At 38.5% G+C, this 12,263-nt stretch overlaps 1 protein-coding gene across 2 annotated transcripts; it reads right to left on the minus strand.

Annotated features, from left to right (window-relative positions):
- Window positions 1–3,697: 3,697 nt before the first annotated feature.
- DNTTIP2 (deoxynucleotidyltransferase terminal interacting protein 2) lies at window positions 3,698–11,996 on the minus strand. Of its 2 annotated transcripts, none has more exons than XM_027694183.1 (7): window positions 11,939–11,996; window positions 9,512–11,229; window positions 7,725–7,860; window positions 6,941–7,036; window positions 6,401–6,565; window positions 5,183–5,292; window positions 3,698–3,842 (listed from the first exon to the last, which is right to left on the minus strand). In XM_027694183.1, exons 2-7 carry the CDS (start codon window positions 11,188–11,190, stop codon window positions 3,749–3,751), a joined length of 2,280 nt encoding a protein of 759 aa, XP_027549984.1. In that variant the 5' UTR covers window positions 11,191–11,229; window positions 11,939–11,996; the 3' UTR covers window positions 3,698–3,748. The 2 variants fall into 2 exon arrangements, with proteins under 2 accessions (XP_027549984.1, XP_027549985.1); XM_027694184.1 differs by lacking the exon at window positions 11,939–11,996 and adding an exon at window positions 11,725–11,746.
- Window positions 11,997–12,263: the final 267 nt, after the last annotated feature.

Genomic DNA, 12,263 nt, shown 5'->3' on the forward strand with positions numbered 1-12,263 from the left:
AAAAATGCTATCTACCTATAAAATACAGTCCTTCACAGAAACAAATTTCCTCCGAATTTGCAAACAGCAAAACCAAAACCTCTCTACAGTAAACTCGTAAAAAGCAACTAAATCAGGTGACAGAAGACAAAATGTTTCTCCTTGTCACTTCCAATGTATTTCAGTCCAAATACTGCTTCCCTTCCTACTTTTTGTATTTAAGCTTCATAAAATTTTCCTTAGTTCCTACTGAAAAAAACTGAAGGCAGAGGCTTTTACATATACATGTTTTCATGTTGCAAGTAATATTTACATAATCAATACTCTACAAATGCAAAAGTTAATTAAGGACTACAGTCCAAAAGAAGAAAAAATAAAAGTGCTGGTTCAAGGAGCTGGGCATTTTCTAGAGGTAAGAACAGGGACAGCTCTCCTGAGATACTGGCTGTATAACAGATTCTAATGTGAATTCTACTGGAAAAGTACAGGAACACAATTCCACAATATATTAGTATGAAAAGGGTTTTGAGGAAAATATTACACAGACAACATGGTATTTCAGAATGCTTTAAGAGAATCGTGAGGAAAAACAGTCAAGGATTATAGCAAGCACTGTAAATTGGATCGATGCTGCTTACTACAAATGTATGGAGTCATTTTAAAAAAAGAAGGTGAATGTGAGGGCCATGAAGCAGTACAACAATCAGTAATAATCCTTCTATCTGACTGGATATGAAGAATTTTTTTTTTCCATGAGGAAAGTCCATGGAGCTCTGGGAGCTGGGAAGTCTACATCCCTGTAGGTTTTCAAGACCTGACTGTAGAAAGCCCTGGTCTAACTCTGCTTTGAGCAGGAGGCTGGGCAGGACAAGCTCTCATGGTCCCTTCCGAATTCGGCTATGGCAGGATTCCAAGTTTCAATATGACTTACCTTGGCAGGCCCCTGTGATGAAGAAAGGACTTAAAAGTGAAGAGATAAGAATAGTTTTACCATATGGAAAATAGCAATGATAAGAAGATACCTTCAGTTTTAATGAAACTAAATTGATTGCAGAGAGGTTAAAGACCCCAAAGAAGGAAAAAAGAGGAAGTGTGAACAATGAGAGCATGACAGGAAAAAAAGAACTGTTTTACTTCTATTCACAAATCATGCCTACTAGTGGCACCACACCAGCAACATCTCAGCCACCATCAGCCCGATCCCTACCATAGTCTTTTGGTTCATCTCTAAGGATGGACTGTGAACTCCCTGGGCTGTACAACCACTGGATAATCTCTGACCCAAGGCGAAAAAGAAATACTAATAAAACCAAGGGGATCATAAAGAAACAGGAGGAAGGAATTAATACCGTCTGTATAAAATATTCCAGAGACATCCCAAACAGCAATAGGTGCATATGTAAAAAACCCAACACACTACCTACTGTCCTTTCATCTCAGGGAAATTTCTTGTTAGTAATGGTTTAAGTCAATAAAGGCAGAATTACAGATTAACACAAATATGTCTGACAGCCATTAAAATATTACTTGCAATTGATACGCAAAGCTTCACAAATGTTTTTTGTGTTTTCAGAGAAACCTGATAAGCCTAGGCAATCACATGGTGCGTTTTGTTTTTACTCTCTCTCCAGCACCTTAAGCCTTATATCAATTTCAAATACTACCTGTCTGTGCTTTTATGAAAGTTGGTGCTTAAGAAAAGATGCTGTATCTAGTGCCTGAACTGACAGAGGCTGAACATGAGAGCAGGCCATAGGTGACGGGCAAGCCAGCCAACACAACCTGCAAGTACTACCCTGCAGCCCTGGAAACGGTCCAGCACATCTCACCTCATTTGCACAGAACATGGGCACTTGCTGGGCACAGAGTAACAAAACTGAAGGTATTAGAAGAATCAAAGGAAGGAAAAGGATATAGAACATAAACCAAATCCCTCACTAGCTCTGCTGCACATGAAGTAACTTCTGTAACTACCTACTGAGCACCTTGAGCAACAGACCCCAAGTTGTTGCTTGCTGTTTAACACCACAGCTTGTATTTCTCTTTTAAGGTCTTTCAGTCATACACTGCTTTTCCAAAGTTGCACTTGAACACCCCAGGATGGAACAGAATGACAGCTACTGTGGTGCCTTGTTTTCTTCTCAGTGTTCAGCAATACTTTTTTGTGCTTCAATGTCAGCCAGAGAACAAGACACTGATAGTTGTTTTTACTGGCTTTTTATCATTTACAGGGAATCAAGATAATAGAATACATATAGCTGCATTAGACTAGCATCTGTATGTTAACTAAGACCTGGAGACAGGTGGTTTTACTTGTACGTGCTTGATACTTCCCAATGAATTCACTTTACTTTGACACTGTTCATCTCCAGGCAGTGAAGACTTTTTAAGGACTCCAGATTCTTGTCTGTTTCTGGTAGTAAAACATTATGTTCAACTTTGGAATGATTTAAAACACACCAAAGGATCAGGGGAAAATTTCTTTCAAGCTTCACTTGGTGGTCAATATATATCATGATGCTCCTTTCAGCACAAATAGCTAATCCTTAAAAAAACAACCTCTCATTCTCAGTAGAAAACTTGATGGTTAAACATTGGTCAAAAGCATAATTAAGCGCTTCTTGCTTAAGATCTGGAACCTCTAAAATTCAGTGTTCATGTGATAAGAAAACAATCAACACCACTGGTCCTCTGATAATCACTTCTAAATCCTTGTCACCCAATCCACCTAAGACAATGTAGTGCCAGTTTTATTTCTTCTATTATCCATCCTTTTTGCTACCTTAGGGGAGTAACTGAGTTACACTAAATGTAACAACAATAAAATAACCAGGTAATTAAAACTCGACTAAACGCCACAACAGTTCTGACAATCACAAAAGGCTGTGACTCAGCACTAAAGGGGAACTGAGCCCATGACATCTCTGGCTCCATAATGGTAGCAGAGGCCTTGCAGACTCACTCTATTCCTTTACCTGCAGAACTGTGCCAGGGCAGCTACCAGCCACAACCTGCACACCACACCCTACGTAAGGGATGCCAATGTCAAGTTATTTTCAAAAAGATTAGACAAGTATCAAATGGTAAAAAGTAATAAAACAACATATGACTGTTAAAATTTTATATATAAATATTACTTATTTATATTATTTCTTAAACAATAGGTAATTTGTATCTTATTTAAATTTATTTATAAATTATATATATAATCTATATTATAATACACACTTAAATATAAAAATATATGTGTAGGCACTGAATTCTGGGTCATTCTCAATCCTATTATGGTCAGTGTTGAAATAAACCCTTCACAACCAAACTATTTTTCAGTACCTTCTATTACAATGTTGGCCAGCAGTGCCTTTGATGAGACATGGAAAAATTTGTTCTGGCACACAGCATGTGCCAAGGTGAATTACACATACAACTTTAAATTGAATTTACGAATTAATTATATAAAGACTGAAGCCTGAGAAGACCACAATCTGCGAAGCTGGATTTTTTACTCAGATATAACAATATGTTTTCATATAAATATAATTTTACATAAACATTAATTTAAATAGAATTAATTTTAAAACCTAAATTAATTTATATTTAGATACCTGATAATTTGATAAACCTCCCTACCAAATTCTCACTGCAAGAATTTCCCTAAACCTCAATTTGCACATGACCTGCAATCTTAAAAAAGGAAAAAACCACCACAACCAAAGCATTCTGTAAAAAGTTTTATAAGTTGTTCCAGCTTGGTATTTTTCTTCAATTCTTAATTGTGAAATTTCTTCTTCTTCCGATTCCTCTTCCCTGCTGCAAAAGCTGCTTTTTCACTCATGATCTCCTGATACTTCTTTTTATTATATCTGAACAAAATAGATAATTTTTAAGCATAGTAAACCAAAGTTCAGGAAAAGATAACATGGAAAGTACTCTATCCACGTAATTTGCCAAACTGATTTCTCTCTGTTTTCTGTATCAAATTTCTTTGATTTTATACACTTATGCATAGGTAAAGGGAAATCAACACTGGATCAATGGTAAATGCAGGTAAATTTGTTTTGGAAGTAAATTGGATTGAAGAATCATTAATTTTGGTAGGGGGTTCTTCATTGCACAAGCAACCCCATTTTGGACAGTTTGCTGAAACATTGCTACTGCTCATAAGGGGAAGACCCATCAATTTTGACAACACTGTGAGCAAATTATACTCACTTTTATACTGCCTTCTCAGCAAACTCAAGATAATAAACCTCACTCTACTCAAGACTGAAAACTGACATAAGATAAACACTAAACAATTAACAGGATATACTTACTGAGTATGAGTTGCTACCCCCTCTAATACAGATTCTTATGTACCTGCACCGATTGCTACCACAGACACTGTGCACTGAGCAGTACTGAGGCTTCTAAATGGGACACTGAAATCTGACAAATATCTGCACTAATGCTGAAGTGTCTGGTTAAAGTCCTTAATTAACCACAACATAAATTAACTGATCAAATTTCAAATATAATAATGTTTAAAAACGCCTTCTAATAAATACCTTACAAATCAGGTCAAGCCAGAAAACTAGTTAAGAAAGAGCTATACTAACTTGCCTTCCCAATGTTATATAGTTAATTTACAAGTCACACAAAATTAACATTATAATCCCAAATCATGCACTACTTCAAAGAAAACGTCATTATGTGAAAAGAGAAGCGCAGATTAACATCATGTAATAACCAATATCAAAATGGATCAACTAAAGGATCTACTCCAAAAACTGCAGGTTATGCAGACATTAATTAATCCAATCATAAGTAAGTCTTCTATCACAATTTTGATTCCCATGACAGGTGGCAGACTGATATATTTATAAAATGAAATAATATCAACATTCACAGAATTACAGTCTGCTCTTTTCTGTCAATTATGCCAAGAAAAAAAAAATCAGTCTTTAAGAGTGGCTGCCAATAGCGATAACCCAAGTTGGATAAAACCCTTTTATGAAGATAACGTGTTTTATCTCAGTCTAATTATCCCATCCCTTAGGCCTTCTAAATGGCAGTGTTATTGAAATGCTAAAAGATTAAAAATTTTTCTTTGAAGTATAAGAAAACCACCATACAAGCTGAATAAAACAAAAAAAAAGTTATATGGTTAAAAATACTCCTCCCTTACATGAGATATTAAAGTTACAAAACTATTTTTAAATACCTTCTAAACTCAGAATCCGCAAGCAGCTCTTCAACAATTGTTCTCTTCCTTTGTTTCTTAGGGATTCGACTATGGTAAAAGTCTATGGGAGAATCAACCACAGTTCCAACCTAAAAACAAAAATGAAAACATTCTCACTGTACAGCAAGATGTTTATTATTTTGCTTTTTTTGTTTGTTTTTTTAAATCCTCAGCACCAAGTGTAAAGACAGATCAGAACAGAGCAGATCAGAATGACAGCAGCTTAACAAAAGTGCAAAGTACCAAAATAATTGTCATGTTTTGTATGCATTCACTTTTGGTCTCATTGCATGGTGCAGAGAGGAGAGCCTGAGCTTTAAGACTGTAGTTTTCAATGCTGGACTGCTGTATCAATGCTTTTATTCATAAATAAAATCCAGTTCTTAATTTTTAAACATTTTAAATATAAGGGAAAGGAAACCCTTATGACCACCTCAACTCTTTTCTGTCTCTGTCATTGTGGTGTTTTTGCTGGATGACTACAGAGCAGTTAATTTAATACAAGGGCTTCATCCTGAAATGCATCACATTGTTCCAAGCAGTTCATGTCAGGAGTAGAGATACATGGAGTACATGTTTCATGCAGCGAAAACAGACCTGCACAGACCTAATTATGTGGAAAACTTGCATCTAAGTTTTCTAACTTCAAAACATAAAACACCCCCCCATGCTTTAGAGTGAAATGGTAATATTTTGAGAAATGAAAACATTTCCTCATGCACATGAACTATTCAAAGTTGCTGCAAGCCTATTTCTGTAGTTTCTGCTTAATTTCTTTATGCAAACCACTTGACAAGTACAGCAGCAGAAATTTCAGCTGATCACAAAGGTAGGTGTCTCCATTCAAACTGTATTAGCTAGTAAGAAAATAAATGCCAATTACTTTCCACATGCTTGTTTAAAAAGGCTAATACTTAAAAAAAAAGCAGTGAAAATCTAGTCCTCTGATGGTTCAGAATACGGATTCAGTCAGATATCTGTTCACTACTATGAGATCAGCCAAAACTAAAAAAACCCCAGCATATACACATATGTAATACAGAGATTAACAGTGGCAAACTGCAGCAAAGTAACCAAAATGGTTTAATAATTAAGATACGAAATTAAATCAACATAGAGGATACCTACAAAGTAGGCATTCTTAAAGAGCTGTTCAAAACTTCAGCAGTACAATGCCACCTTCTGCTGCTTCCTTACCTGGAAGTATTTGGGCAGACCATCTCTATCATTCTTCTTATAAAAATGCTTGGGGTCCAGTGAAGCTCTCATCTTCAAAACTTTAAGATCATTTTTCAGTTCACTTGTGATTTCTGGGGCTTTCATACCAAACCAGCCGTCACCTGTTGTTTTCTCTCGCTCTGCCTAGGATGCAATACCAAGAAAAATGAATTTGCATTCAGGAACTAGGATGGGGCAGAAGAGGGAACTCTTTCCTACAAAAGATGGATAAAGCATTTAGAATATAAATACGTACATTTAAAATGTGTACGTTATGGCCCTTACAAAGAAGGTCATCAGCACTGCACCAATGACAGATTTGTACCATCTGAGCATATCATCTGTCACTTCACTGTCCTGGTGACTAAAAGGACAGCTTTTCACAGGACAGCTCGAAGACACTAAATTGAAGTTCATCACTTCACTTCCAGTGAGGAAGTATATGCACACAGTCCCAGCACAAGGCTTTCTACCACAGCCTGTTTTGTTATTTCAGGCATTAATCAGCTCTTCACTTACCCTGCGTTGTTTCTTTAGCTGGTGAAGTGATTCCCTGAAGGGTGGGACACATTCCTTTTTTTCAAAGTCTGGAGTTATTATACTCTTCTGCAAGAGCTGTAAGGATTTTTTTCAACATTAGAACAGTTACTTCATGGATACAAATTTTACTGCTTAACTATATTTACAGAACTTACTAAAGGAATCATATGGAATCTAAACAAGCATTTTAATGCAATACTTCAGCTGCTCTGATCCACAAAAAATGCAGTACAGATCTTCAAAACAGAATCCTGGCCAACAACAGAAAGCAGTTGGCTTGCTCTGGAAGTAGTGAGACAGCAAAAGCTCTGGAATAAAGAGGGCTATCATGGATAAGCCAAAGAAAACAGTCTCAATAAAAATAACATATTCCCTTTATCTCAAAGGGTGCTTTTGAAATAAAATGGCTAATTCCATACTAGGGAGAGTATAGACGTTTATTTACTGGAATTCTTCTGTCAACGATCTAAATATCTTGTCAGAAGACCTTCAGCTCACGTACCATTAGGCAAAACTGCAGGTATAATCAACTTTGGTTTATTTTACAAGGTAACGCTGGAAATTGCACTTGTTTTCAGTTTCTGAAGTGCCATGTATATTTAAATTTTTACCATTAAAATGTGAATTCACACTTTGGCCAAAAAGAATGGAAGTTCTCAGCAAACCACAGAAACGATACTTCTTTAAAAGCAAACAAACCAACCTTATTAACATTGTTGCGTTACTGTAGTCATAAGTAACTGAATAATTGTAAACATATTACCTGATCTTTCTTCTTCTCCTTCAGATGTTCAGTTACACTCGATCTAGGCTTCTGCTTTTTTGCATCAAAACTAATATATAAACCTCCAAGCTTCTTGATATTCAAACCAGGGTCTATGCTGCTGGAAAGATGTAAACTAAAAGAGAAATAGTTAATTATTAGAATATTGTAACATGCATGCAGCTAAACCTTCTATTGCCCTCTGAGAAAGATAAACAAAAACCATATTTTTCTTATTCTTCCAATTTAGGTTCAGTTCTGCAATGATTTTTGGTATCTGGAATATTTAATTTAGAAGTGACAGAAGATGAGGGGGATTCATGCCATTATATGAAGTGAGATTTTATTATTGAAAAATACCAGTGAAATCACTTCCACAATCTTTCATATTAACTGTAATGCTGCATTCTTATATATTAATATACTCTGTAAAATTGAATTCTTAAATTTGCTTAGCCTTGCCAAAAGAACTCATGACCAGCATCCTTCTTAACAATGAGAAGCTTGCTAGCTGAAGAAAAAAAACAAACCCACAAACATATGGGTGGTAAAAATAGTGTCAACTCTTAGTGAGAAGAATGAAGAAACTAGAATTCATTGTAGGAATGTTCAAGTCCTTGTCTGTATAACCATACTAGGAACAAAATTATTAAACTTGGATAAGAAAGTGGTTAGATGGTTGCATCCAGAGGGTAGTGGTCAATGGCTCATAGTCCCAATGGACATCAGTGACAAGTGGTGTCCCTCAGGAGTCCATATTGGGACCAGCATGATTTAATACCTTCATTAATGACACAGACAAAGGATCGAGTGCACCCTCAGCAAATTTGCAATGACACCAAGCTGAGTGGTGTAGTTTACACACTTGAAGGATGGGATGCAATCCAGAGGGACTTGGACAAGCTCAGGAGGGTGGCTCCAGGAATCTTACGAGGTTTAACAAGACCAAGTGCGAGGTGCTGCCCCTGGGTCGGGCCAACCCCTGGTGTCAGTACGGGCTGGGGGATGAAGAGAGAGAGCAGCCCTCCCGAGGAGGACTCCAGGGTGCTGGTGGATGAGAGGCTGGACATGAGCTGGCAATGTGCACTCACAGCCCAGAAAGCCAACCCCATCTTTCTAATCAAAAGAAGATTAAGACTTACTTATCCAACCTAAACAAGAGTATTATGCTTTAAACATATGAAGCATACAAAGGGATTTTAGCAGCAGTTGGACTACAAGAGTCAGGAAGTACCACCCCACCCAAATTATACTGACTCTAAGCTAGGCTGGTTTCCCTTGAAGTGTGACCATCCACAGCACAGCAAGAACTGATGCACAAAATTATATGCAACAGTTTACGATTAAAAAGCATGATCTAATTAGGCAATGTGTAAGGAATTCACTGGACTTTTTGTTACTTACATTCCAAAAAAACCCCCAAAAAACAACAAACAAAACCCAAACCCCACAATTAGGAAAACTGTGACCTAAATACACAATTGAGTCGGCCTCACCAGTTTAACATTTTGATTTTTAAGCTGAACACATACAAGGCCTCCAGATGTGAAAAAATTTCAGAATTCTGTTCCTGCTACGTACAAAACTGAAAAAAAACTTGAAACCCTCAATTTGTGGACTATATTTGTATTTTATAATACATGCAACCCTGTTTTCAACACCAAAATGACTTATGTGATGAGAATACTCCTTCATTTATTCTGCATCATTTAGCATTTAATGTACATATCCTATCCATATTCTTGAACAAAATGCAGATTCTTTATTATTCCCAGAAATATACTTACACATCAGTCTTATTTTTCAATAAATCATCATCTTCATCTTTTTCATCTTCATCTATCAATTCTTCTTCAGCCTCTTCCAAATCTGATTCTTCACCTTTTTCATTTTCTTCATGCTTACTTTCAGCATCACTGTCTCGGTCTACCTCATCTAGATAATACTTTTGGCTGGAACTCATGCCAGGCTCAGTATCAATTACAAAAAGACCTTCAACATGCAGTGAACTTTTTTTTAAAGATTCGTTGAGGGAAGGAGTCCTCTCATCTGACTTTTTATAACACAGATTCTCATCAACTGTATCTATGTCTGCCACATCACTCTTTTCAGATTCATCACTTTCACTGTTGCTCAGAAACAATGCAACAGAATCATTACCACTGCTTGATCTTTCACTGCTGTGGAACACCTCTGTTTGGTCTTCACCACTGTCAAGCACCCTGCTTTTATGGATGCTATCAGTTCTCTGAGCAACAGCTATGTCCTTTGGCAGACTGCTCACTGCACTAGTTTGCTTACTCCTTGATTTATCAGAATGTGTGAAAGACTGCTGTGCATCTGCCTCATTATCTGCTCTTTTGCATTCTGAAATTCTTTTACTTTCATTTGGTGTTATTTGCTCTTGGGATTCTAGAAATTGCTTGGGACTCGTGTACTCAGTCAAAGAAATATCTATTTGTTCTAGTTTCCCTTCCCTCTCAAGTATTTTACTGTGATCTTCCTGTATTTGGCCACATGCTGCTTCTGAATGCTCTACGTCAACAGACTGTGAGTTTTTTACTGTTTTTTTCACAGGTGATTTAGTGTCAATTTGTTTCATTTTTGTAAGACTGCTGGGTGTCACATCATTTAAAACATCTTCTTTTGCATCTGGACTCTGGGTTGTATTAGCAGATTTGGAAGAATGCTTGCTTTTAGGTGAAGTGGGTTCTTTATTACTCTCAATAACAGTGGAAGCATCTTCTGTGTCAGAGATAAGTTCTGCAGGTCTAGAATCAGAAATTATTACGGGCTCAGATTTAACAGTGTCCTCAATTAAATTCTCATCTTCTGAAACAAATCCATCTTTTTCCCCACTCTGCTTAGTAATTTTTGCTTGTGATTTCATTTGCATGCTCCTAGTAACTCGTTTGCTAGTGACAGATGGTTCCATATGAGAACTTAGGCAACATGATTCTGCATCAGAAGTATCTTCGCTCTGAGCTTCACAAACTCTATTTGGCTGTAATTTCTTTTTGCTTTGCCTGCTTCTTGTAGTTCTGGTAACACTAGGCATCTGGACACCAGAAACAGTAGAGGAACAAGACTCAGCTTCAGAGATATTATCTTCAACCAGAATCCTGCTTAACTTATTTACAAAAACTGTACTGTCATGTCTTCTTTTGTCAGCAGAATCTGGTTGATAAGGAATTACAATTTGTCGTCTTCGTGTTACTCTTACAAACAAAGGTGTCTGGAGACCAGACACAGAAGAGCAGTTTGATTCTGTTTCTGACACATCCCCATCAACTTGAGGTTCCACAACTGATTGTGCTGAATGAACAATTGTGTTCTCATTCCTAGTAACCTGCATCTCAAAGCTATCACTGACATCTGACTTTGTTTCTGCATGTTCCAGCTCTTCAAACTGAGATTCTTGAATCACCTCTGGCTTATGAACTGATTTAGTTCTTCTTTTAGTCATCCTCCTACTAACAGGAGTACTAATTTCAGGAGATCCCACCTAGAAAAGAAGTAAAAAAAGGTATGCTATTGACACATAAAATAACTCTATAAAAAGGATGCTATAAAAATCACTAAGAATTCTTTTAAACAAATCTGCTCATACTGACGACATATTACATGTCTCTACGTAGTCTTATCCATGTGTAAGAAGTGTGAACAAACCATCCCTTGCTTATCTGTCTGCTGTCTTTTGGTCAAGGCAGGCGAAGAAACATACAAATATTTTCTAATTCTAAAAAGTCCTGGCAAGCTGCCATGGGAAGCAAATGCAGAAGCAATGTTCAGAAATATTCAATTATTTGTTCCTCTATAAAACACTGAAGACTAGCGACTGTCAGAATGTGCCCCAAAATGGTTTCCAACACCAATTTTAGCAGCTTTAGGAACAAGCTAGCCTCACAGCAACCGCAATTCTAGATATAATCTGCTAAAAGTTATTGTAAGTAACACAGAGATGCTAAAATATCTGTAATGCAAAGGGACAGAAGTATACCTTTAACTCGCAACGCTAAATGGCTTCAGGCCCTACGGCGGCCGCCCGCCATCCCGCAGGGATGCGGCACGGGCAGTGCGGGCGCACCGCCACTGTCACCGCCACTGCTGCCGCTGCCGCCGCCCCGGCCCCGCGGTACCGGCGGGGGCTCCCCCGCCCGGCCAGGCCGCGTGGCGATGGCGGCCCCGCGCCCGCCCGCCCCGGCTGCGCTCACCTCCGCCGCACCGGGGGGATCGGGCCCGGGCTCTGAGGGGCTGCCGCCCGCCCGGGCCCGCGGCCCCTGCTCCCGGCGCCGCGCCGCCGCCGCACGCCTGGTGTTCACCATGTTGCCGCCGCGCCACGCCCGCCCCTTCCCTCCCTCCTTCCTTCCTCCCTCCTTCCTTCCTTCCTGCCGCCCGCCCTTCCGGGCCCCGCCCCGCCCCGCCGGGATTCACCGGGCTAACACCGGGCTAACACCGGGCTAACACCGGGCTAACACCGGGCTAACACCGGGCTAACACCGGGCTAACACCGGGCTAACACCGGGCTAACACCGGGCT

This window comes from Neopelma chrysocephalum, unplaced genomic scaffold, assembly GCF_003984885.1.
Source record: "Neopelma chrysocephalum unplaced genomic scaffold, ASM398488v2 Primary Assembly neopelma1_97, whole genome shotgun sequence".
NCBI classification, from domain to species: Eukaryota; Metazoa; Chordata; class Aves; order Passeriformes; family Pipridae; genus Neopelma; species Neopelma chrysocephalum.